This window comes from Brassica rapa, chromosome A09 (genome assembly GCF_000309985.2).
Source record: "Brassica rapa cultivar Chiifu-401-42 chromosome A09, CAAS_Brap_v3.01, whole genome shotgun sequence".
In the NCBI taxonomy this organism is placed as follows: domain Eukaryota; kingdom Viridiplantae; phylum Streptophyta; class Magnoliopsida; order Brassicales; family Brassicaceae; genus Brassica; species Brassica rapa.
Window position 1 is genome coordinate 31,377,652 of NC_024803.2, and position 27,733 is coordinate 31,405,384.

Sequence of the window (27,733 nt, forward strand, 5' to 3'; positions counted from 1 at the left end):
ACCCTAAACCCTAAACCTTAAACTTTGGATAAACTCTAAACGTTTAAAAATCTTAAACCCTAAATCATACATTAAAAACTAAATTTTAATAACACTAAACCCTAAATCCTAATCACTAAATCCTAAACCCTTGGGTAAACTCTGAACCCTTGGATAAATCATAAACTCTAGAGTTTAATTTTAAATATTTTTGATTTACAGTTTATGATTTATCCAAGGGTTCAGGGTTTATCCAAGGGTTCAGGGTTTAGTGATTAGGATTTAGGGTTTAGTGTTATTAAAATTTAGTTTTTAATGTATGATTTAGGGTTTAAGATTTTTAAACGTTTAGAGTTTATCCAAAGTTTAAGGTTTAGGGTTTAGGGTTTAAGATTTAGGGTATAGGGTTTAGTATTTTGCTAAAGACTTAAAAATATTTATTTATTTATTTTTTGTAACTATTTTTATGTATTTTTATTTTTTTATTTTAAAAAGATAATCTTATTTGAAAATTCAATGTTGTTTCATTTTTTAAAAGATATCAAATATCAAATACTCAAACACTATTGGTTGGTGAACCTAGAGGTTCACCCTAGGGGGTGAATCCAAGAATTACTCATAAATTAATAATGGCCTGTAACACGTCATATTGCCATTTACGTAACGTTCATAAAAAAACTTTGCTTATTGTTTATGTCATCTTTCATGTATATTGTCATTTATTAGATCTTGACATGTTATTATAGTAGTAATCTATAGTCATTACTTTTCTTTATTTATGCGAACAGATATATGCGGAGTGCGAACACATATTATGGACAAAGTATGTCAGAAATTTCGTTTATACTGAATGTAAATCAGGATCGAGAAAGAGTTTATAAATGAGACGCACACGATTATCGAATCGAGCTTGCTATACAATAATCAGGGTCGCTAGTTTACTTATCTAAAATCTCTTTCTAAAATTTTGAACAGAAAAAGTGAATCCTTTCTTTTGCTGATTGAGCCCTCTTTTTATAATCGAAAGGCTGTTCGGATACCACAAAAAAAATCTCGTCCTCTTTGCTCTTTGTTGTTGAAATCATATATTCGACCTTATCAGATATATGAGGTCATATATTTTTTACAACGTGGATGCATCTCACTTCGTCCCAAAGTATCATCGATATTTGCTGATCGATTAAACACGTTCTTCTTAAAACATGGATGCGAGCTTTAGCTTATGACGTTGTTTTCGTTGTTAGATTCTAGATTCTGACATATGTGGAGTTAGTTTTATTTGACTTAAGAACTTTGAGTTAAACGAATCTTTTTGGAACTAGGCTATGCATTAATAGGGATGAAAAACCCCACTTCCAACAAATTATAGAGTTTTATTAAATTTTCTTTCAAAATTAAGTCTCTTGAGAATTTCTTAGTAATTTGAAGTTGGTTTTCAGTTGCTTTATGAAAGAGTATTATACGTCATTCAATCGTATCACGATGAAAATGTGTAAAAACCTAAAGGAAGTTTGAGATTGAGATGATAACTTGCTTATAATTAAAGTGGATACAATAGTCATAAGTCACAATCTTCAATGTTGACAAAGAAAACTAGCAAAGTGGTCCTATTCGATTAATTTATTACAAGTATATACAGAAAGATAAATGTGTTAAAAAATTTATACATGATCTGGACATCTGATCTAAATATCATTCACTCAATTTCTGAAGGGGAATACAACCAAAACTCGAATGATATCATTTCTGAAGGAGGATTATTAATTGGCAACTTGGCTTTGAAGGTTATTCCACCAATTGGTTCTACCTAAAGATTCGAGCGTTGAGCCTTTGAGTAACACATTGGTCTCTCCCTTTGATTGGAAGCACGTGGTATAGAGATCCATAACGCTTGAGTTTCAATGATTTTTTTGTAGATTTTTATGATCATATTGATCAACTTTATAGAATCTATGCATTGTCTCTAGTTCATGTAGAAGTTAAAGCAAGGTATCAGTATTTCTAGGCATATATGTAAGTTGATCAATATAAATGTTATATGGATAAACTAAAATGAACGATGGTAATAGCCCATTTACTTTGTAGACTTATGTCAAATGTTAGATCTTACGTTGTTACGCAACGCCACAAACATACAACTCAAAAATGGAGCAGTCAAGCCATTATGAGAGAAGCTAGCAAGAAGACTGACATATTGACAAAAGAAATACGAATCTTCTCGATCATATGTTCTGTGCTGCTAAATCATGTGTAAAAACAATTTATCACATAATCTTGTGTACTTTGCTTTATTTTAAGATAGTCTAATGAAACTGTGTGACAATAAGTATAAAATTAAGCTATATAATCGATCTTATTAATATAAAGCTTCTTTAGTTAGTCAAGTCTTGACATGTTACATTACCAAAATTGTATATGGCTCTCGAATGATTGTTCTTCTGTTATTTTATTTTTTTGGTAGGAATATAGGAGAATGACTCCCAATTTATTTTTTAAAAAAAACCAAATTTCAGCTTACAAGACCAGTTTGTCGTGGCCGCAACGGTCCAGCAACATCCTCATAAACTAAAACAGCGACCTCAATCGGTGCCACAACAAAACTATAAAACCAAAAAGAAGAAAAAATGCAAGGTTAGCCAAACCATCAGCTAAGCAGTTTACTTCTGTTATTGAAGTTACTGAAATGTTTGTCTTGTCTTGTATATTTCTATGCTTAGTTAGTGTAAACTGATACTTGTGAGATATATTTTAATATCTATACATGTATCATATACATATATGGATTAGTTCCTTAATATAACATAATGGTTTTATCTAGATAGTAGACTCTATTCTGATTTTTTTGTCAACTTAATTATCTTATTCAGGTTTTTATTATAAAATCTAGAGAAATGTTCAATACTTTATTTTAAAGAATATGAAATTACAGAAGTAAAAATAAAATATAAAAAATAAATAAATAGGTAATAACATTATTCCCAATGGGCCGCCCTTCCCTATAATAATAATATAAAGCGGTGTAAATTCCGAAACCCAGAAAAGCCCAAAGCTTTCTTCATATAATCTCATCGATTCGACAAAGCTCTCTCTGCTTGATCGCTTCTTCTCCCTCTCGTCACTCAAAAACCCTAACATTGATTCTCGCGATCGATCAACAATGGATGACTCTTCGACCATCGCTCGCAAGACATGGGAGCTCGAGAACAACATCCTCACCGTAGAGCAACCAGATTCGTCCTCCTCCGACGGCATATTCTACTACGACGAAGCTTCCCAGACCAAGGTCCAGCAGGAGAAGCCGTGGGCCACCGACCCCAACTACTTCAAGCGCGTCCAAATCTCGGCCCTCGCGCTCCTCAAGATGGTCGTACACGCGCGCTCCGGCGGCACGATCGAGATCATGGGTCTTATGCAGGGGAAGACCGAGGGGGATACCATCATCGTCATGGACGCTTTCGCCTTGCCTGTTGAAGGAACCGAGACTAGGGTTAATGCTCAGGCTGATGCCTATGAGTACATGGTTGAGTACTCTCAGACCAACAAGCTGGTATCTTTTCTCTATTATCTCTCATAAAGTTTGGTTTTTTCGAGATGCTTAAGCTAGATTACTACTGGGTTTGTTGTTTGCCATAGTAAAGTTACCAACTTTGTGTACCATAGGCTGGGAGATTGGAGAATGTTGTGGGGTGGTATCACTCTCACCCTGGGTATGGATGCTGGCTCTCGGGTATTGATGTCTCGACGCAGATGCTTAACCAACAGTATCAGGAGCCTTTCTTGGCTGTTGTTATTGATCCGACGAGGACTGTTTCGGCTGGTAAGGTTGAGATTGGGGCGTTCAGGACTTATCCGGAGGGGCATAAGATCTCTGATGATCATGTTTCTGAGTATCAGACTATCCCTTTGAACAAGATTGAGGACTTTGGTGTTCATTGCAAACAGGTACTACTTGTTGTATCCTCATTTATTGCTTTTTTTTTAAAAACAAAATCTTGGAGGTGTTCTTATGTTTGATTGTTTTTGGATGTGGCAGTACTATTCGTTGGACATCACTTACTTCAAGTCATCTCTTGATAGCCACCTTCTGGATCTCCTTTGGAACAAGTACTGGGTGAACACTCTTTCTTCTTCCCCACTGCTCGGCAATGGAGACTATGTTGCCGGACAGATATCAGACTTGGGTAAATAATTATTGTATATGCAAGAGCAAGCTAATTTTTTAACCTTTTCATTGAGGTAGGTTTTAATATTGTTCTCTTTTTCTTATCACTGTAATCTTTACCAATGAAGCTGAGAAGCTTGAGCAAGCCGAGAGTCAGCTAGCGCACTCCCGGTTTGGAGGAATACCGGCCAGTCTTCACAGGAAGAAAGAGGTTTGTCTTAATAGTGGCTTTTATGTTCTCAGTGTTTCTTGACTGTCTGAGATTCTAGACCATGAACTTGAGCTCTTCCACTTGCCCTCTTGTCAAGCTTTTACTTATGTAGAACTTTAACATTTGGCTAAATTAACTGCTACTATCATCTAGCTACTTGGATTGATAGTTTGTAGAAAAAATCTTATCAGCCCATCAAAACCTGCATCCGCTCTTCATTTTCTTGGATGTATGTTACTTTGATATATAAACTAGTTGTGGAACTCTACCTGCACATCATTATGGTTCAACGTTTCTGGTTGTGGGATTTTGCAATTGCGTGTTTGTTTAGTCAAAATATACGGAGTTGTTATAGTTTTAACACTTTGAAAAATTTGGTAGAATTAATGAGCTCGTCAACTAGTAGTTGCCAGTAGTCTGTGTTTGGTTCCATAGAGTTGTGTGTTTGGGAGATCTCAAAGCCTAACTATGTGTGTTGTGGATCACTTTCTAGGATGAGCCTCCACTTGCTAAGATAACTCGGGACAGTGCAAAGATAACGGTGGAGCAGGTCCATGGATTAATGTCACAGGTGAGTAAACACAACCTGTCATACTGATGCTGTTTATTCTATTTTGGTTCATGAATCCATGAGATTGACTCTGAAGTCTTTTGATACATCAATGTGCAGGTTATCAAAGACATATTGTTCAACTCAGCACGTCAGTCCGACAAAACTCCAAGCGACCCGTCAGATCCAGAGCCGATGATTACATCTTAAAGTTGTTGTTCTTTTGTTGTCTTGCGCAAGTGCAATTGACTTTGCTTATATCCTGGTTTATGAGGCAAATATGCACACTTTGTTTTTCATATAATTTCCCTCTGGTGTAGTATTTGCTTTAGACGACCTTTTTTTCAGAAGAGCTTTTATTAAAATGACGTTAACATGACAGCATCAGTCATTGTGTAGTTGCCTTGAGAACTATCTTGAAGTCATTTTTTGATTAACCATACAAAAGTTTGCTGGAAAGTAGAAATAATGTTAATTCCAGAAACAGAGCGCATTAACACATGTGAGATGTCTTTGTTTCATCACTGGTAATTTAGTCAAAAATCAAACTCCAAACCTATTTTCACATACCATCAAAATTCAAAAATATACCAAAATCTCTGGATTTAGGTTGCTCTAGTAGAGACACTGGCCAAGTTCATGCACATGGTATCATCACTTCCTTCAGTAACTTCTTGGGTAGCGTAGAGAGATTGAGCGACACAACTGTTGTTCTGCGACACCATCATTTAGAAAACTTCTGGTGGGTCTTCCCTGAACAGGATCTTATTATCTCCATCCCATTCTATTATTCATGCTTGAGACCAAGAAACCGTCCGTGACTTTTCTATGTGGTAAATTTGATAGGAGGCAGTGTCTCAGCATCTATTGAGTGCGGCTTAAGAAGAGTATGTAAGACAGGCGTCTCCTATCTCTCAAAGGAGAATCTGAAAGTCAAAAGTGCCACTGGTAGCGTTCTTGATTGGATTTTATATAGACAGGCTTCATTTTGCTTATAAAATGTTAGAGAACAACATGGTTGGGCCACAACATGTTTTCTTCCCAAGATGTTGACTATAACACAACCATATCTAAGAAGACAATGTACTAGCTATTTGTTCAGCCTTCCATTATCATTAAGGTTGTTGAGAACAAGAAGAAAATATGAGTACATTGATCAATCAATCTACTGCTGAATTACATGTTCAAAGCACAATAAAGTTATAAGGGACATACTTTGGAATATTTTTGGATGATGCATTTTTATATTAAGAAACATAATCTGAGACATTACTCCTCCCATCCAAGGGCACAGACTTAACGACAAGTCCTAACAAGTCCTAAAGCAAAGACTAACATATTCATGCAACAAAAACGGCTTCCAGGGTTGTTTGTTCTGATATTATGCTTAAACATGTGATCATTTTTCAGTTTTTCAAACAGCACCTGATTTTGGTGCTTGGTTTTCTTACATTAATCCTAAACATTAATCTTCTGGACAGTCATGAACAGAAGGTTAACGACCTAAGCTGTAAGAAATAATCTGAGACATTCCTCCCCTTCAGGGGGAAGAAGACTTGACTACCTAAGTCCTAAAGCAAAAGACTTCACATGTTCATGCAACAAAAAGCTGCTTAAATGTGCAATCATTTTTTCAGTCTTGCAAACAGCACAGGGTTTAGTGCTTAATTTTCTTACATTAATCCTAAACAGACATTTTTTTTCTTTTTGTTTTGTTGATTAGCCATCCCTAGGCTAAAACAAGATAACAAAAATAAGCCGATACATGCATCAGCTTTGAGTTTAGCACATAAGTGATGCTTGATGCTTGCGCTCCATTAGCAAACATCACTCTACCTAGAGAAAACCCTTTTCTCTCGTGAAGATGCAGTTGCAAAGAAGGTGGAAGATGACAATACGACATAACCACCATATGAAATTGGAGACCCCATTGGGGATCCGCAAATAAAAGCCACCTCAAATTCCATAATATGAGGTGGCTTTTAGAGTGAAAAAAGTGTTGAGAGATAGCCAGAGAGTATCCAATAAACCATAGATGACTCGTGACTTGATGATGACGATTGTGATAGCTTTGATAGCGCTATCAAAGGTAAGGAATGAGAGGTGGCTGAAGCGGAAAGCCTGTTACACCTGTGACAAAAAAAATACACACTCTCAAGGACTATAATAATGCATCTCTGTTTTGGCTTTGGCGTGTATAGTATATGTATCATAATACGAACCTTGTTGAAGAGAGATGGTGGCAGGAGAGTAATGGTGAGAGTTGTCATAAGCAGAGAAATGGTGATAAAATGGCTGTGGCTGAGAGAACTGGACCCCACCTTGTCCTCCACCGCAAGGATAAAAAGGAGCGGCTGATGCAGCAGCTGCGGTTAGTCCACCGCTTACGCCGTTTCCATTTCCATACAGTCCGTATTGTCCCGCGGAATTGCAGCCGTATACACCATATAAGTTCTGTAACACATCACATTATAGATTATAACGTTATATGTATATAATATGATCATGACATGAATAACTGTACTGTTAGAGACAAAATAGAATATTCGATTCGCTATACAAAGTTACTGACCGTAGGGAATGGAGAGAAATCTGACGAGTATGGAGAGTACCTGCGAGTATCAAAATCAATGTTTTACAGTGACAACAAGTACGAATACACGTGGTCATGACACAAGACAGCATGTGATGAGAGAGATAAGAGTAATTAAAATGATTGGTGAAAGAGGGAATCAGTTTGTTTTACAAGCTGTCCGTTGACCACCTTTGTCAGTCACTTTACTCGACATGCATTATTAAACAGTAAAAATAAAAAATAGAGTTATCTAATAACTAACAGTAATAATAGTGTCGGTCCACAAATTAATAAAAAAATGTAAACATCAAAGGACAGCCAGCTATGTTATATGCAAATTGTTTTGTTCGATTTAATTGACAAAACATATGAGTTGTAAGGTATCATGGTATGTTGTTGATGCATGCATGTACTATCATCATGATCAATACATAGGGGAAAAAGGAAGAAGGAAGAGTATACCCAAAGAGATTGAGAGGGAGGTGGGGATAGTGAGTGAAAGTAGGTGGTGGTCCAAAACCAGTCTGCATTGTGTTGCTCATCATCACTCTCATATTGTTAATCCTTCCTCCTCCTACCACATTCATCAACCATCGATCATCATCAAAATGACTTTGATATAATCAACACAAACGCTGTATTGATGGTCCATTAACATCAACCACCTAGCTAGTATATATAATGTAATTCCAATACATAACTGGCCACACAAATATCTAATTAATATATATAACCACCTTTGTATAGACATTCTAACCATATATTAACCATGAATTATCCTTTTCACACATTTACAAAGAGAGAGGAAGAATATCTATTAAACCATGGTTAGGAGTGGAGGGTTTGGATCTTTGAAGACCAAGAGAGGCAAGATTGCAATTAGCTCTTCTTCCGTCGATCACCGGAGTACCGTCCACACAAGCCCTCCTCGCAGCCTCTGCTTCCTTGAATGTCACCTGAGATCATTACAACTTTACTAATTAGTTCCCCTTCTCTCTATATATGTATAAATAGAAACAAGGATGTTGTACGTACGAAACCATATCCCTTGGATCTGCCGGAAGCCTTGTCGGTGATGACTACAGCTTCCAATATCTCACCAAACTGCTCAAAATGCTTCTTCATCGTATCCTTGTCCGTCTCCCAAGCTAACCCTCCCACAAACACCTTTGTGTACGTCGTGTCTGCCATTTAGCTTATCTTTCAGCTATATCTCTCTATGTTTCACTTGTGAGATTGTGAGGGATACAAAGTAGAAGTAGGCTACAAAAGAGCTTATATATAAATAGTAGGGAAAGAGATTAGAGATCGGCTTTAATAGATTCACAAGATAATTTTTTTTTAGGGTTTAATTGAAATGTAATGAGAATAAGAAGATGATGGTAGAGGGAAAAAAGCGAAAAAAATAACAATAATGATAAAAGTGACACTCGGAAAAAGATTTTGTATAGACAATATTGCCCCCAAATTCTGAATGCTTTTGTCTACGCGCTTTGTTGCTTGTGTCTCTCCCGGAGCCTATACTTGAAGGTTATGTGCTGTTGACGCGCGTCAGATAGGCGTGGTGATAGAGGCTTGGGTGTGTTCTTGTTTATTGCATCTCCTACGGTACGTTCAATTATTCAAAGAGAGAGTAAAGGAAGAAAATGGGATTTTAGCTGATTTTAAAATGTTTAGTGTCCTTATTTTCCGAGGAGCACACAAATATTATACAGTAGGTCAAATATAATCAACGGCTGTAGTTGAATTTGCACTTGTGATTCAAACTGATATGCGAACCATTGATTTTATTGATGAATAGTTTGTGGTTCTTACAACTGCCTTTATGAAAATTGCAGGGTAAATCCGTTTTAAGTTTAATTGTGTATTTGTGTTAAGAAAAAAGGGGTTTAATTGTGTAGATGGAGTAGATTTGAGGCATCAGTTGTTGTAGCACTTGTAAATCAAATATACTCTGTCACTCACTAGTATAGTTTATATATTTCAAAGAGTTAGCCTTAAAGTTTTAAAATAAACTTTAAACGGCTTGTATCACTTTTTTTTTTTTTTGAAAAATGAAGAAACCGAACCCAACCATACAAAATCTCATCTCAGTATAGTGGTTAGAGACTAAGATAATAAAATATTTTAACCAACTGGACGAAACATTCTTATCGAAATATGCCCTTTCATTTACCAATTCTTTTCTGGCAGCCTAGCGTTTCTAGCAAATGATGTCCCTGTTGGAAGTTATTTTAAAAAGAAAAAAAAAAAGAAGATGGTATTTATGACAGAAGCAAGGTCCCTGAAGTTTTTTTTTGTTGTCGATGCTCGTCTTTTTAAAATCAAGTGGTATGCAGATTTGAGTCATTCCGGAGAGACGTTCTGTCCGGCTAAGTCTGATGATATATATGGGAAAAGAGAATACCACTGCTTCTCACCTCCTTAGCAAAATAATCTATACGCAAATTCCTAGTCGTGGATAATGCGAGTGATGCTGAAGTCCGAAAAGCCGGTTTGTAGAAATCAAAATGAGACTAGCTTGAAGGTTAAAGCCGTTCAGTTGGTGAGGTTAGCAATCATGTCCATCAAAACAATCCGTCTTCATATGTATTATGGTGCAATGTAATTCAACTAAACATGACATCACCCATATGGTTGATAGACTTTTACGGCACCTTTGAAATCCAAATCTTTCAACTCTCATTTGATTGTTATAGAACCATCCTAGTCCACTGACTCTGCCATCACATTTGTATTGTGTGGTACCATTGCCAAACCGGTTTCCCGAGAGGAGTCAGAACTCTCATCTTCTCAGTTAATTCGTGAATTGTGGATGGGATATTCATTGTCTAGAAAAAGAATTTCACCAGAGAAAACTGATATTATGTTTGGAACCATTCTTACAAGCAAACAACTAGCTCATCAACGTAGATAACAATGTCTAATACAATATATCTATATATCTTTATCTCTTACTTTAAAATTCAATATTTTGAAGTCATCGAACTCAAGAATCTATATGTTTATTCTTTTCTTTTTTTGACTAAACTATATGTTTATTCTTATTTGTCTATTTATACCTTATCATTTACCTATTTTATGTATATCAGGATTTTGTCAGGGTCGGAATATCTAGTTGTTTATATAAATCTGATTAACTCTTTCCTCGTCAACGAACATGTTGTTGTCACTAAACTGGGAACTATATACAAACAAATTCGTGCTTTCCTTTAATTACGTATACTGACCATGTTTTATGTATAAATAAACCACATAATTTGCATAAAATAGCCTAAAGTATAGTTTGTAGCTTATACGAACGAACATGGCTAAATGTTTTCTACCTCTTATTCCTTTATTCTTGATTGTTCTTCTTCTTGCCGTCGCCGTTACAGAATCCAAAGCATACTCAACAACAAAGCCGTTCGAAGGACATAAGCCGGAGAAACTCACTCACCTCCACTTCTACTTCCATGACGTAATCACCGGCGACAAACCAACTGCCATAAGAGTCGCTGCGCCCCCTGGAACAAACTCCTCCGAAGTCTCATTTGGTGTGGTTATGATCGCCGACGACCCGTTGACAGAGGGACCAGACCCGAGCTCGAAGGAAGTCGGTAGAGCTCAGGGGATGTATGTATCGACGGACATGACCATGTTAAGCTTCACAATGGTCTTTAACTTGGTGTTCACGGAAGGAGAGTTTAAGGGGAGCACCGTAGCTATGTATGGACGGAATCCGATAATGTCGAAGGTGAGAGAGATGCCGATCATCGGAGGCACCGGGGCGTTCAGGTTTGCTAGAGGCTACGCACAAGCCAGAACTTATAAACTTGTTGGTTTAAATGCCGTGGTTGAATACAATGTATTCATTTGGCATTAATTATATGGGAATTTGTTTATGTGATTTGAGAATGAATTGTTTCACTGTTGTTTGTTGTGGTTGTGTCGTCGGTGTTGTCGTGTGTAATTTGGTGAGTTATATTGATATGGCTAGATTTGTCTATATTAGAGATGTGAAATGGGCGGGTTGGGCGGGTTTGGGTGTGTCCGAATGGGCTTCATTTTTTTGTTGGATTTTTTTGGTCGAAGCCCAAATAGAACTATGTCCAAATGAGACCATAACCAAATAAGACCATGATTTGTTGGGTTATCCATGGACGGCCCATATGCCCACTTAATGTAAACAACATAATTTCAGTTTTAAAGATTTAAAAATTCATTTCATAAATTCTAACACATAACCCATAACACAATATTAGTAGATGATACGAATCAGTAGATAATAGTAAAACCCCATAACATAAATCACGAAATCAAACTTTAAGAGATGATGAAATAAGAAGTTGGTGAAGAAGAACCGAAAGAGAATCGAAACAGAACGAAGACGAGGAAGAAGAATCGAACACGAAGAAGAAGAATCGAAGACGAGGACTTGAAGAGGAAGAATCAAAGACGAGGACAAGAATCAAATACGAAGAAAAATCGCAAGAGTGAGACAAGAAAAAAAAAAGTGATTTGTGTTTTCCCCCAATTATGCAAACCCTAAACATTTAAGTTTATTGGGCCGCCCATTGTCCAAGTGGTTAAGCCCAGTATTACCTATGGATATAATTGGGTTCACCCATCTGAACAAATTTTAATTATGGTTTAATCTGGATCTGTCCATTTTGGACCATATCGATTTGGACACGGGCCACCCATTTATAGCCCACCCATTTGACATCTCTAGTCTATATGCACATTAATACTGTATTCCAAATCTTGTAAAAGTGACTGCAATCGCATGTTTTGGCCACACATAGTAGGGGTGGGCGTTCGGGTACCCGTTCGGGTTCGGGTCGGGTATTTCGGATTTTCGGGTATTTCGGTATAGAGGTCTAGAACCCGTTCGGGTATTTCTGTACTTCGGGTCGGGTTCGGGTATTTTTAGTTCGGATTCGGTTATTTCGGATCGGGTTCGGATATTTAGATTTTGAAAAAAAATATTAAAATTTTCATTTCTCAAGTTTATTGTATTTTAAAATATAACTTTTAGTTAACTAATTTTTTATTTTTAATAGATTGAATGGTTAATAGATTTGGACATAACATTTTAAAACTAAAAAGGCACTAATTTAGTTATTTTTTTTTTAATTTTGGATATAACTTTTTGTTAATTTTTGAAATAAAAAACTTGACATGCATTTTAAGTGAGTAGCAAATCATTTTTTCCGGAATTGTATGTATATCATATGAACTTAAATTATGTGTAGTATCAATATAAATATTTTATATAAAATGAGAGATATAAACTAGAAACATAAGGTTAATTATACATATGTTCGGTTATCTTCGGATATCCATTCGGGTTCGGGTATTATCCGTTCGGGTTCGGGTATCCAATCTCTCCTTATTCAATACCCGTTCGGGTATTTTGCTACTTCGGTTCGGATTTCGGTTCGGTTTTTTCGGATCGGATTCGGGTGCCACTTCGGATATCGGGTAAAGTGCCCACCCCTAACACATAGGTAAGTACGTTACTTTTAACTGGTGGTAGTGTGGTACCTATATTTAAAAACATATCGAGTTTAGAACTACTAGTATGCAATATGCAAAGCTCTTACAAAAACCAAAGAAATTCAAAGCTTAATTCAATGCCTACTGAGTTGTTTGGACTCTAAACAACTTTTGGTTGTTATTATATGTTTGGCTTGGAATGGTTTATTCTACTAATCCTACCAATATTTTTATAAATTATTGTGAATGAAATGTAATGATCATTTCATCAGTTCTATATCCATTCCACAAAAATACAAACATGATATAAAGAAAAAAAAATTCTATAACATTTCTCATTAACTTTGATAAAAGTATAAATAAATCAAAGTATTCTATTTTTCTGCCTATCTCGTTTATATTGTTCCATTTTTTTTTGATAAGCTATTCCATTTAATTTTATTCCAATAATTCTATTTATGTCTACCACTTACGGATCTATAGCTTCGTAGCAAAAACTTGAATCACATTTGTTACATAACTTACATTTTAAAGGAATAACATACTTTGAAAAAGAGGTGCGATGATTTGGAACACTTTATTTAACTAATTGATTATTAGATTATGAACGTACACTTCTGTCGTAGAATTACCGTCTTTTAAAAGAAAAAACATGAAATCTGATTAATTGACTTTTGCCTAGGTGTCAATCATAGAGATAATTTAAGAAAATTGTTATAATTTGATTGGTTGAAGTATATTCAATTTTTAATTATTTTAATTGGATCTAAAATAAAAGGTAAATCTAGAACCAATTAATATAATTTACCAAATAGTGTAAATGATATTGCAAATAATAATTTATGGTAACTAACTGTCAAAATTATAGAAAATGTAACAATATTTGATTAATTCTTTTTATATTTATATACTACATAATATAATTAATTGAACACAAATTTTAGAAATCGATAATGATTTCATATTCTTATATAAAATATTATATTTATGTAAAAAAGAATTATAATAATTATTAATATCTTATAATGTCCATATATGTCTTATAACTATAAGTCATTTATAAAAAAAGAAAGCATTTACAAAATTATTTTATCTTAATTTTAAATTATTATATGAGTTTATAAAACATTTATAAGAAATAAAAATTCTCCTATATATTAAAATAGAAGCCACTTAAGTGAATTTTTCTTACATGTCGATCATTTATGCAGTCTTAAGAATTTTTTTTATAATTTGATTGGTCGATAATTTTTAATTTTATTTATTTTATTTTAGATTTAAAATAAAAGAATTTAGATCCAATTAATACCACTTGACAAAAATCTAAATTATCCTATATATTAAATGAGAATTTTGCATAGGCGTCAATCATAGAGAGAGTTTAAAAAATTGTAATAATTTGATTGGTTGAAGTATATTCAATTTTTAATTATTTTAATTAGATCTAAAATAAAAAGTAAGACTGGTGACCTTTTCGGGAACACGAGGAACGAATAGGAAAAAAACGTATATGAATAAAATTGTAGGAATGAAAAGGAATGCTTGTTCCTTATCAAATTTAACAAAGAATGCTTTTGTTCTATATTTCTCTACAAAAAAAGGAATGAGGAGGAACAAGAAGGAAAAACTATTCCTTGTGAATGATGATTTTTTTTGGGAATGATAAGAAATTCAGTGTTTCCTTTTGTTTCTTGGTCACCATTCAAAGCCTAAGTCTAGAACCAATTAATATAACTTACCAAAGAGTCTAAATGATATTACAAATAATAATTTATAGTAACTAACTGTCAAAATTATAGAAATTGTTATAATATTTGATTAATTTTTTTATATTTATATACTACATAATATAATTAATTGAACACAATTTCTACAAATGGATATAATGATTTCATATTCTTATGTAAAACATTATATTTATATAAAAAGAATTATAATAATTATAATGTCCATATATGTCTTATAAGTCATTTATTAAAAAATAAAGCATTTATAAAATTATCTATCATGACTTATAAAATTATTTTATCTTAATTTTAAATTATTATATGAGTTTATAAAACATTTATAAAAAAATGCTTCTCCTATTAATTTTTAATTTAATTTTATTTATTTATTTTAGATTTAAAATATAAAAAATTAGATCCAATAAATACCACTTGCCAAAAAACTAAATTATCCTATATATTAAATGAGAAGTCACTTAAGTGACTTTTGCATAGGTGTCAATCATAGAGAGAGTTTAAGAAAATTGTTATAATTTGATTGGATGAAGTATATTCAATTTTTTAATTATTTTAATTAGATCTAAAATAAAAAGTAAGTCTAGAACCAATTGATATAACTTGCTTGGTCGATAATTTTTAATTTAATTTATTTTATTTTAGATTTAAAATAAAAAAATCTAGATCCAATTAATATCACTTGCCAAAAGTCTAAATTATATTACAAATACTGGTTTATGGTAACTAATTGTTGAAATTATATAAAGAATATTAACGTTTGATTAATTCTTTTTATATTTATAAACTACACAACTAGATTTTGACACGCGCTTGGAAAGCACGGGGTTGTTGGATTATATTATAATACAAAGTTTTATTATATCGAAAAACATAGTTTTTAACAGCTATATAATCTACAAATTAGTTTATTTGAGATTTTATATGTACACTTTTACGTAAGTTTCTTTTCGACATGAGAATTATATCCGGATCAAAAAAACAAACCGAACCGACCCAAAATTATAGGTTTAGTTCAGGTCCAGAGAAGATAACCTATTGGGTTTTTTTTGACCCGCAGGTCTTTGTTTGAGTCCGGGTCATACCCTAGACCCGATCATAATACGTGTTTATTAGGTATATTTGGATATTCTGAATATGTTTCCAGTATTATGGATATTGTTTTTAAGTTTTTGGTTTACGATTAGAGTTTTGATTTCAGGTAAATTTTTCAAATTAAAAAAAAAATTGGGTATTTGGATAGAATTTTGGGTATTTTTCAGTTCATCGTATCAGATTTTGAATAAGATTTTAAATTTTTAGGTATTTAAATTTTTTTGGTATTTGTTTGGCGTTTCAAATACTTTTCGTGTTTCGGATATTTTTCAGATTTTTCATATATTTCAAATTCTTTTAGGATCTTAAATATCCGAACAGATGTGGACTCATTACGTCCATATCAGGTACAACAACCTTTTGATATATATTTTTAACGTTATTGTACAAAAACATGGTTGATGAAATATTTTTCTGAGTAAAGGTATCATAAGAAATAATATTAAGATCTGTTAAAAATATTTAAAATATTGTATGTTTAGAATGATTAATGTATTATCAGAAAAATAATAAATAGTTATACATAACTCCAACAACTTTTTTATATTAGATTTTTTAAAACTCTTTCCTTTTTAATAGTATTGATTCGTTTTAAGTGAAAAGTATATAAAAGTATAATATCTAAACAAATAATTTACAAAATCTTGAATAACCAATACTGATATCGTGAAGTCAGGTTAGCTTTAATAGAACCAATGAATTTCTTCATTTTTGTGAAGGTAATATGAATATTCAGAAAAATCATTTTTAAATATGAAAATATTATCAAACTATAGATGGTTGAAAGATTAGTATATGATATGAGATTTTAGTGGGAAAGTTTATATATGATATGATTACTTTATTATAAACGAAAGAGGAAGTTAGAATGTACACATATATATCTTGTAATTTATCTTGCTTTAAATCATATATTATATGATAAAAGTGATAATATAAAACATTAGTTTCAATGCTTTTACAATTAAAAATCAAAATGATAAATATAGTAATAGTAATGATTAGAATTTAGGAGTAAAATTTAAATAAATAAAAGAATTGACTAAATTATTGTTAGAGAAATATATGGTAACATATTATTAGTATAAATTTAAAGTAAGACCAAAAAATAATAAATTAAATAAAAGGGTCCAAACAACTTTTATAGGTAGATTTTTTTAGACTCCTTCCCTTTTAATAGTATTGATGTAATGAACGAAACTTTTTAAATTGTTTATTATTTTAATTATATCTAAAATAAAAGACAAGTCGAAAACTAATTATTATCACTTGCCAAATAACCTAAATGATATTACAAATAGTAATTAATGGTAGCTAATTTTCAAAAATATTCAACAGTTGAAAATATTCTTTTTTTTTTATAGCAAACATTCACAGATTCATATAGACTCTGTAAACCAAGAAGGTAACTATATATCCATGTGCACGACGAAAGACGGTTGTTTCCTAGCACTACGTGCTAAGCTATCCACCATTGTGTTCTCCGTCCTAGGTACATGAACGATATCTGCGTTGACAAAAACTTTGTCGCAAAAGCTTAATATCTTCCAGGTAGTTTTCAAATTCTGGCTATTCCTCTGGTTCCGAAACCATCTTCACCAATTGAGAACAATCCATTGCAAACGTAACCTGAAACTGCCTTAAATTTCTCATACATTCCATTGCCCAAATTAATGTCTCTATCTCCGAATGAAGAGGCGAGAGACATGCCCTTGCATTCCTTGCCCCTAGTAAGCTATCAAAGCCTGGTAACGTACTAAACCATCGTTGTCCTGAAAATGGATATTTATCTTTCCAAGAGCCGTCCGTGAAACACCATCTACCTGTGGTCCCTAAATCAGTCCTTATATGTCCTTCATGTGCCACCCTATGATTATTAGTGACCTGTGCCTCAGCCCACAGTGTTGATTCAACTTCTGCCAGTCGAAGCGTTTCCCTTGGGTCAATGTCAATATTACTGAACACTTTATTGTTCCGACCCTTCCAGATATACCATAATATCCATGCAAACTGATGATCCTCCATTTTTGGGTTAACTCTCCAAAATAGGTGGTCCATATTAGCCAAAAGAGAGCCAATTGCGAAAATGTTTGGATTTGATGGGATCGTAGATAGTGCCCACACTTGACGTGTCGGGGACATTCAAAGAATACATGATTGATTGATTCCTCCGAATCTCCACACCTGGCCCAGCATGGATCTCCTTGTATCCCTCTCGCTCTCAGATTTTTCGTTACCGCTATACACCCAGACACCAATTGCTATAGAAAATGCTTTAGCTTCGGGGGACACCTCACTTTCCAGCAAAATGCTTTGAGGATATCAACATTAGGACCATAAAATTCAGGTGGTTTCTCTTTATCAGGATAAACCCTTTCTAACTGATACCCTGATTGTACCGTGTTTTTCCCGTTCTTAGTAAAGTGCCATCCATTCCTATCTGCCAACTGATTTCTACTCAATGGTATACTCTCTATTATTTTTGCATCTTGTGGATCTATCAAGTTCCTAATTGCCTGTAAATTCCAAGTGCGGAATTTCGAATTAATGAGAGAATCCACTGTAAGATCCAAGTAACTATTATGAATGTTTTTGTTAGCTGGTCTCGGGCGGGTGGATGGGAGCCAGGGATCATTCCATACTGAAATAGACGACCATGTTCCAATCCTTTTAATTAGTCCTTTACAAACCAGAGATCTAGCAGAGATAATACTCCTCCAGCCATATGACGGAGAATATGAGCGAATCGGTTCCAGAAGTGAAGCATTCCTGTAATACCGTCTTTTGAAAACTCGAAGAAAAAAGAGAATTTGGCTTCTCGATCAGCCGCCACAACTGCTTCACAAGCATTGCCGTGTTAAAATCAGTTAAGTCCTTAAAACCCAATCCACCATTATCCTTAGGGGCACACAATTTATCCCAAGATTTCCAATGCATACCTCTTATACTGCTTCATGGGCTCCACCAAAATTAGGCTACTGCCCCCGTTAACTTCTTCACTGTAGCCTTCGGCAATCGATACACCGACATCACATGGTTAGGCAAAGCCGTAATCACTGATTTAATAATCACCTCCTTCCCACCCTTGGTAAAAAAAACCGAAAGGTCCATCCGTTAACCCTATTATTCAGCCGATCTTGTACGAAACCAAACACTTGCACCTTAGAGCATCTCCAATGTATTACTCCATTTTTTACTCCAAAATGGTGCAACACCAAAATGGAGTAAGGTTTTACTCCAATGTATTACTCCATTTTCTACTCCAAAAATAATATTTCTTAAAGATTTCATTTTTATTTTATTAATAATTGCAAATAAAATCTTATACTTATAAAAATTTACCAATTAACCCCAACTATTTTACGTTTACGATAAATAATTAAAATATAAATTATTTGAATTAAATATTTATTATTAAAAAGTACAAGAAATCATTAAAAAGACAACATATATGTAGGTTCAACAATGAGCATTAGAATATTTTTCCCACAAATGATCAACTAATGCATTTCGTAATGAAAATGAGCTTATTTATCTTTGATATTCCTAAATCGAGCAAGAAAATTTTGAAATCAGACATTTTCATCTTCTGCAATTTCGATACTCAGATGTGGAGCTTAGTTCAATTGGTGCATCGAGTTCACGCTCATCCATACAAGATCCAAATGTTCGTGCATATATTCAAACTCAACAAATACAAATAATATCAAAGCGAAATGTTTAATCACAAGATCAACAAGCTCTTTCTTAGACTTCTCCGTTTGGGCAATATTTCACCGACCTTAGTGGATCCGGAATAGATTTTCCAGATTATTAAATTACTTATTTTATGTTATTTTTATTTTTATTATTTATTTTTTCTGTTATTTTCATTATTTATTTAAAATTATTAAATAATCCTTTGTGGAATATACTATTTTCATGTTAATGTATCATTTTAAATATTATTTAAGTAAGAAATAAAAACATTAAAAATTGAAAGGACCATTTTATAAATAAAAAAGGTTTAACTTCAAAATGGAGTAATGGGTAAGATTACTCCATAAATGGAGTAACCCTAGCCATTACTCCATTTTGGAGTTGAAAATGGAGTAGGGTTGGAGAAGATTTTACTCCATAATGATGTTTGGAGTTGAAAATGGAGTTGGGTTGGAGATGCCCTTAGAGCCACCTAGGCTTTCTGGCAAGCCTAAATAAGATCCCATTCCACCTAGATTCTGAATTCCCAAAAAATCTCTCAAATCTTGCCGATACGTTTCCTCAATCTTGTGTCCAAATTGGATTGACGATTTCTGGAAATTAATCTGTTGTCCCGAGACAGTCTCATATTCCTTTAGAATCCTGAGTATAGTCTGACACTCTTCCTTATTTGCCTTACAAAAAAAACAAGCTATCATCTGCAAATAACATGTGAGATATTGCAAGGCACGCCCTTGCCACTTTCATGCCAGTTAATTGCTTGACCCGCTCCGCCTTTTTAATATTTGAAATTAACGCCTCCGCACACATAATAAATAAATAAGGGGATAATGGATCCCCTTGCCGTAGACCTCGCTGAGGGATTATAAGACCCCGAGGCTGTCTATTGAGAAGTATCCTATATTGTACTGAGGAAACACACTATCGCATTAATTTGATCTAATGAGAATCAAAACCCATTTTGTGAAGGAGAGCCTCAATAAAATTCCACTCAATCCGATCATATGCCTTACTCATATCTGTTTTTATTGCCATAAACTTGCTCTGGCAAGACTTATTGGCTCTCAAACCATGAAACATTTCCTGCGCGATAAGAATATTATCCGAAATTAGCTTTCCTGCCACAAAAGCCGATTGTGTTTCCGAAATCAATATGGGAAGACAAATTTTCAATCTTTGACATAAAACTTTCGATATTATCTTGTATCCAACATTACAAAGACTTACCGGCCTTAATTCCGTCATTCTTGTCGGTCTCTCCACCTTTGGTATCATACAAATATTTGTTAAATTTAGCCTCGGGTCCAAATTACCTGTAACCAAAAAAATTATTCACCAGCTCTACCACATCCGTTTTAATAACATGCCAAGAATGCTGATAAAAGAGTGTTGTCATCCCATCCGGTCCTGGAGCTTTCTCCGAATACATCATGAATACGGCTTTTCTAACTTCTTCCTCCGTTGCTAATCGCAGTAGCGTTTGATTCATCTGTGGAGAAATTGATGCTCCAATTTCATCCAGAAAGCTATCAAACTCAGTAGGATTAGTAGAATGAAAAAACCCTCAAAATAATTTAACAGTTGAAAATATTCAAGTGGGTTTAATCTACGTTGGTTTCTCTCAAAATTCAACTAGCCTACTGCACCATATTCAACAGTTGAATACATATTTCAACATTCTCATTGTGTATAGTCTTAAACCTAGAATGTATTAAATTCTTAAATAGGAATGTATAGTTTTTTGGTTAAATATTATTATATTCTTGACATAATCATTTTAGATATTATTATTCTGAGTTCCTAAAGAAATAAAATTTAAAATAATATGTAGTTCTAGATATAAAATTTTAATATATGTTATTATTTTTTTTTTGCATAAAAATATTATATAGTTTACAAATTTTAATCTATTTAAGGTGTTTATATTTCATTTATTTATTAATACGATAACTCTTTTTCAAATAAAAGAGTTCAGTTTACTAATTTAATATAATTTCGTTACATAGTACTTATATTTTACTATGGTATATATTATAACTATCAAATTTAGAAAAAAAGCATCGAATTTATCCTTTTAATTTTATAATAAATATTATTTCACATTAATTTATAATAATATTATACTACTTATTACAAACTGAATTAATGAATTATTTTCTTATAAATATTTGTAACTTTTAGTAGGATTTTGTTTCTCAACATATTTTGTTATAACTAATTTTTAAAAAAACATTATTTAAAAGAAATTTATTATTAATATCATTATTAATTATTAAGATTTTTTAAATATATTACATATGTGATTGGTTACTATAAATATTTGAATAATTCATATTAAGTAAAATAATGCTACTATAACTCTTGTACAATGAATTCCTGTGACTCTATTCTAAGAGAATATATAATATTATTAAATGAGAAAATCTAGTTTTCCACCAAAAACCGTAAAAATGAGATTTCCATATCAAATCATGTTTTTTGCTAAATCGTAAAATCAAATTTTGCTGCTAAACTGTAACCGTGTTTCCTGCTAAAGCCGCAAAAACTTGTTTTCTGTTAAAACTGCAAAATCATATTATCTTGCAAATTACAAATTTGAGTTTTCCACAAAAACCAAAAATCGTATTTTTTTGTCAAAACCGCAAAATCACATTTTTCTGTCAAAACCGCAAAATTGCATTTTAACGTCATACCACAAATTTTAGTTTTCACGGCAAAACTGTAAAATCACAATTTTCCACTAAAACCACAAAATTAAGTTTTCTCTCCAAAAAAACAAAGTTGATTTTTTCCGCAAGCAAAACAAAAATGAGTTTTCCCGTTAAGACTATAAAATTGAGTTTTCAACCCAAAACCGCACAAAATGAGGTTTTCTACCAAACCTGCGAAATTGGAAAATTTATTTTTCCCGTCAAAATCAAAATCGAGTTTTTCCACATAAACCGTAAAATTGAGTTTTATGCCAAAATGATAAAATCAATTTTTTTTTGCTAAAACTAGAAATCGAGTATTCCCGCCAAATCTACATAATTGTGTTTTTCTGTCAAAGCCACAAAATCGAATTTATTTCATCAAAACTACAAAAACGTGGTTTTCCTCTGAAAGTGCAAAATCAACTTTTTCGTCAAATCACAAAATTGGATTATTCTTTAAAATGGCAAAAATGAGTTTTTGTATAATGACAAAACTAATTTTTCGTGTAATTGTCAAATTATGTTTTCTGTCAAAATCGCAAAATGTTATCTTATTTTGTTACAAATATAATTCTTAAATATATTTATCCAAATATTATAATTACTTCATTATTTATAATATAAAATCATATATAATATGTTTGTTTGCAAATCCCTATGTCATTTTTAGTCTTTTTAACTAATAGAATCAAATGATATTATAAAATTAAAATCCGAATAGATATTTCATTAAATACAAAAACAAACATGGCTTCAATCTAGACAGTAATGCATCCATGATCACGTCACTGTTGATTTGAACAACCTTTCCTGATGCTCCGATCGATGGGGAATGATTCGCGCTGTTAATTGGAAATAGGTTGAGAGCATACAATACATACGCTATCTACACAACAATCACATTCTCCAAAGAAAACAATTTTATTTTTTTATTGTAAAGCGTACAACATGGTCATGAAGTGAACAACGATAATCTTGATGATTACATAAGATTCTCCTCCGTCACTTATCAAAAGGCCCTTTGGTTTATGGACCTCTTCCCCTACGCGATTTAGAGGGCGGCAGATATATAGGAGAAGTGGGAGGGAGAGGGGACTCTTGAAGCCGTTCTTGACCTGCTAATTAGCAATGGAGCTATTAAGGTCATTTGAGAGGTTTATATTATATATGTAAGCTTCTTCTTTCTGAAAACAATTAAACAGCAAAAGCAAGAGCTTGAATATGTATACTAACGTAGGTTGCGTTTGGCCTCGGCGATTTTAACTTGAAAGGACATCAATAAGAGCAGAAGAAACAAAGAGAGAACAAAACCAACTATATGTGGTGTATTGGTGGTAGCCATTGATTAAGATAAACACTTAATAACTCTCCATCAATTCTATATATAAACAAGACAAACTCATGATATATAATCTTTTGGTTTTCAAAAAAGTTCATGTGAAAGTATGAAAATGAGACATCGTTGAAATTGTAGTACTCACCTACTACATTTGTTATTTTAAATTTTCTATAGACCTCTTGAAAGTTGACTAATTACTTCTTTAAGATACATGTATCGGTTAAGTTCCATAGTCCGGTTCAAGATTGAGTCGGGGGAGTACATTTCCGGTTAAGACGCACTTAATATAAATCAGTAACATTGGCTCTACAATGTAAAAAAGAAAAGAAAAAAGACCAAAATTCTCATCATCAAAGAGACAAAACGAAAATAATGAATGTTGAGCAAATCAATAACAAGATCCAACCCCCACCACCGGTCTTCTCTGCTCTTCCTGTCCCTATACCGACCAAAACTGCAATAACCGCCATAGTCCCAAACCCTATACACACGGTGAACACTATCAAACCTTTCTTCTCCATCCACTCGATTTTTTGCCAAACTTCTTCAACCCTCTTACTCACGTTATCATTCTCTTTCTCAGCTCTCTCCATCTCTGTCTCTACTCTCTTTCTCCACTCTTTCATTTCCTCTGCTTCACTCACCATTCTCTCTTGTCTCTCCTTCACACCTTCCACGTCAAGTCTCAGAGCCGCAATCGTCTTTTCTCTCACATCGGTTTCGTGGTCCATCTCCTTGAATATGTTCCCGTATCTCGTGTTCAGTTCCTCTAGGTATCTCTCTAGAACTGACAAATTCACGTCTAATGACCTTAACTTCTGCATTAGTATCTTCAGCACTGTGTCTCCTGGCATTCTGCTCCCTGGCTGATGACGCCTTACCTCTTCGGCGGGCTCCGTAAGCTTATTACTAGCCATTGATGCTTCAGCTTTTGCTACCGTACTCTCGGGTGAGCTCTCAAGTTCCTTCTCTGTCTCAACGATTCTATCAGAACCATCATCGCCTTCAGAGGACACTGCTTGCTGCTTTACTGGTTTCTCCTTCATGTTGTCTTCCACAGATATCAAATCCTCCAGCATCCGTTCTACGGCATCCACTCCATAGACTTCGACTAAACTCAAGGTGCAGTAGAACTCTGAGCCATAATGACTAAGAAGTCTTAGCTTCAAGTATCTGACCCACTTTGGCTCCACGAGTGTGAAGTTCTGCTCTTGCTTCACGTTTGCAGCTGTGAAGTTACCCATGTGAACCCACGTATCAGTTGGATAAACCAAGGTGCCTTGAAGCTCAAACTCTTTCAGATTGGACGAGTAATGCTCGAAGTTGGCGATCTTGATGGTATTGACCAACGTTTCTTCTGAAAGCTCTATGACAACGTATTTACCTTCAGCAGAACACGGGTTCCTGAGGTACTTGTCGTTGTCCCGGCTTAGAATGCTTGTAGCTCCTTTTGCTTCCTTGTTAGAAGACAGAACCTTTGCGCCTTTTGAAGCAGATGCGTAGTTGTACTCTTTCCCTCCAGGCTCCATCCTGTGAGTCACACCGCTGATCTGACTTGATAACGATTTGTTTCTAGTGTGAGAAGCTCTGCTCTTGAACTCATCAAGGCCAAGCGGAACAGCACGTGAGAGTTGATCAGGCTTTGAAGCATTGATCTCTTCTGTACCACTCCCTGGATCTGTTTTGTTCATCTTCTGATTTTGCTTCAAAATCTCATTGTCTTTGTTTTCTGTACCATTCCCGGTGACTGTCTTGTTTGTTTGAATTTGCTTAAAAAACTCATTGCCTTTGGTGTCTTCTGTATCATTCCCTGTGCATGTCTTGTTCGTTTGACTTTGCTTCAATAAATCAATGTCTTTGCTCTCTGCATCATTCCATAAACCAGTCTTGTTCATCTCACTTTGCTTCGAAAAGTCAGTGTCTTTGCTTCCTGCATCACTCCCTTTGGTATCTGTCTTGTTTGTCTCACTTTGATTCGAAAAATCATCTTTGTATTTGCTTTCTGTATCTTTCCCTGAAACTATGCTATTGGTATCTTCTTGCTTCACCGACTTTTCTTGGTCTTCACTTCCCTCAGGCTCTACTAGTGGCAGCGCATCAAAAGGCACAGCAGTCTCATCAGGATCAGATATTCCAACAGAGTGAATCAAAGGCGCATCTGCAAGTACACAAGAGTTTGGTTGTTAGAGATCATTCACAGAACATGAAAAGAAGAAACTTTACCGTTAGCACCATCTCCAAGGCTGATCAACAAGGTGGAGAGGAAGAGGAGTAGCCAAAGGAGGAAAACAAGAGACAGAGAGACTTTGTAGAAGCTCGTCTTCATCCCATTAAAACTCTTGTGAGAAACTCTTCTTCTAGCCAGAAGAGTTTGCATTGCACATCCAAAGCCAAAGAGTGAGAGGAGAGCAGTAAAACGAATTAGACACACAGATCACCAGACGCCCTGTGTTGTCATCAGCAAAGCAAACACACATGTTCTAAAAAGCTCAACCAAAGAACACAATAACATAACATATTCAGGCATTTTTTCAATAACGATAAGCAAGATCTGACGAATATTTGTAAAAAAAAAATAAAAATAGAAGATGATGATCACACAAGGACCCTGAAGCTCAATCTTTGTTTGATGGGAGAAGAGAATGACCTGAGAAGGAATCGAAGAAAGGAGATATGATGAGCCCCAGAGCGCCGCCGATTAGGATTCAATATTAGGAGAATGATCTGCGCTGACGACGAGGCGTAGACGGGAAAGCAATATCTTGTCTCTGGGAGAATCTATTATGAGTAGGTCTATGTCACGCATAAACTAACACGAGATTTAAGCGGTTTGCACCGTGTAAAACAAAAAGAGTCAAAAGCGACTTGAAACTGAAATCATCGGCCAGTCGACGAGGATGAATGAAGACGACGATGACTTGTTCCAATTTTTTTTAGATTTTCTTTTTTTTTTTTATTAGTAAGGTTTCTTTTCTTTCTTTTTTTTGTTGACAAAGGGCATCATACCCTACTCTATTAGTAAGGTTTTTAATTTGTTATTTTCTTTTAATCAACTATTATTATTCTTTTTTTTTATATCAATTTTGTTATTATTATTCTTTTTCAAGAGTAAAAAATACTCTACTTTGATAGCGCTAAACAATCAAATATTTTTCCTTTTTTTTTGTGATTCCCAAATATTGTGCTAATACTATAACTTGTTTTTGTACAATTCAAGTTGTAGCATTGTTTTTCCTGCTCAGGCTCCTAGATTTATGTGACAGTATATATCTATTTTCTACTATCTCTAACATCCTCAGCTATTTTGGAAATCTATAACCACAATCTTGAGTGAGACAGTCAATGTGCAAGAATTAGAAAAAAAAGAAAAATATATTTTTGAGGCCAAGAAAAAGCAGGTACATAGTTCTGAAGCGTATAGTAGTTATAATTCTTCTTCTTTAGTAATCCAGAAAAGGTGTGTATTGCGTGTGACCCACTACAAAATAACATCATCTTAATTGCTGATTTGGAATTATTAGGGGGGTAAAAAGCCAATAAAAGAGGTAAGGTCCCACGAGGTTTGATGAGCTGTGATTGTGCGGTTTCGGCTCGTTAACGTGATTGCCAGCTTGGATTTGTTCCCTTCCCTTCTTCTTGAAGTTTGTAATGTAATGTAATAAATCTGAAAACAAAAAGTCCATTATTCTAAATTTGTTTGTTTACACTTTAATCCGGCTTTCTGTTTGACTAAGATCATTGGATCAAATCGTAATTTACCAACCCATTATTTAATCAAACCTACAATCAAATATTCTTTGGAATCTTTAAGAAGATTAATTCCAACAAATAAAACTCGTTGCCTCTGTCTTATCTCACTAATTCCTTAACTAGCCAAAGATGGGCTTTCTAAATAGTTCCATTAATACCATTCATGTTTATACATGAATAATCTTACTCGTTACTGCTTTTCGCGCGCAGGGTGTTAGACCAACCACTCGAGAAATTGTTAAATCACAAAAATAAACAAAAACCGAGAGTGAACGGCGGCAAGCAGACCGGAAATAGGCGATCTAGATAAGTAAATACTCAACCCGTGAGAAAGTTATTACACACGCAAAAGTTCAAAGAGACAATTCAACAAACACAAAAGTTCCAAGAGACATATGATAGTTTTTATCCGTCGATCATTAGGGACACAAAACCTTGTTTTAGACTTATGTTGTCC

General features: G+C 34.0%; 5 protein-coding genes across 8 annotated transcripts; 2 read left to right on the top strand and 3 right to left on the bottom strand.

The window, feature by feature from the left end:
• The first annotated feature begins 3,029 nt into the window (after positions 1-3,029).
• On the top strand, positions 3,030-5,289 carry LOC103840816 (COP9 signalosome complex subunit 5a). The gene is made up of 6 exons (XM_009117332.2): positions 3,030-3,526; positions 3,640-3,921; positions 4,013-4,160; positions 4,270-4,352; positions 4,846-4,923; positions 5,023-5,289. Exons 1-6 carry the CDS (start codon positions 3,137-3,139, stop codon positions 5,110-5,112), a joined length of 1,071 nt encoding a protein of 356 aa, XP_009115580.1. The 5' UTR covers positions 3,030-3,136; the 3' UTR covers positions 5,113-5,289.
• Positions 5,290-6,026: 737 nt separating this feature from the next.
• LOC103840817 (probable RNA-binding protein ARP1) lies at positions 6,027-8,961 on the bottom strand. 2 transcript variants are annotated; one of them, XM_009117333.3, is made up of 6 exons: positions 8,513-8,961; positions 8,301-8,433; positions 7,940-8,051; positions 7,475-7,514; positions 7,125-7,356; positions 6,027-7,032 (listed from the first exon to the last, which is right to left on the bottom strand). In XM_009117333.3, exons 1-6 carry the CDS (start codon positions 8,666-8,668, stop codon positions 6,986-6,988), a joined length of 720 nt encoding a protein of 239 aa, XP_009115581.1. In that variant the 5' UTR covers positions 8,669-8,961; the 3' UTR covers positions 6,027-6,985. The 2 variants fall into 2 exon arrangements, with proteins under 2 accessions (XP_009115581.1, XP_018510319.1); XM_018654803.2 differs by having other exon boundaries at positions 6,027-7,038.
• A 502-nt stretch (positions 8,962-9,463) lies between these two features.
• Positions 9,464-11,440, top strand: LOC103840818 (dirigent protein 2). The gene has a single exon (XM_033279828.1). It carries the CDS (start codon positions 10,785-10,787, stop codon positions 11,340-11,342), a length of 558 nt encoding a protein of 185 aa, XP_033135719.1. The 5' UTR covers positions 9,464-10,784; the 3' UTR covers positions 11,343-11,440.
• An 11,538-nt stretch (positions 11,441-22,978) lies between these two features.
• LOC103840819 lies at positions 22,979-23,545 on the bottom strand. Its single transcript, XM_009117337.3, has 2 exons — positions 23,421-23,545; positions 22,979-23,302 (listed from the first exon to the last, which is right to left on the bottom strand). Exons 1-2 carry the CDS (start codon positions 23,527-23,529, stop codon positions 23,214-23,216), a joined length of 198 nt encoding a protein of 65 aa, XP_009115585.1. The 5' UTR covers positions 23,530-23,545; the 3' UTR covers positions 22,979-23,213.
• Positions 23,546-23,789: 244 nt separating this feature from the next.
• Positions 23,790-27,574, bottom strand: LOC103840820 (SUN domain-containing protein 3). Of its 3 annotated transcripts, none has more exons than XM_009117340.2 (3): positions 26,174-27,574; positions 25,759-25,972; positions 23,790-25,684 (listed from the first exon to the last, which is right to left on the bottom strand). In XM_009117340.2, the coding sequence occupies exons 2-3, from the start codon at positions 25,901-25,903 to the stop codon at positions 23,877-23,879; spliced, it is 1,953 nt and encodes a 650-aa protein (XP_009115588.1). In that variant the 5' UTR covers positions 25,904-25,972; positions 26,174-27,574; the 3' UTR covers positions 23,790-23,876. The 3 variants fall into 3 exon arrangements, with proteins under 3 accessions (XP_009115588.1, XP_009115586.1, XP_033135720.1); XM_009117338.3 differs by having other exon boundaries at positions 25,750-25,972; XM_033279829.1 differs by having other exon boundaries at positions 25,750-26,006.
• Positions 27,575-27,733: the final 159 nt, after the last annotated feature.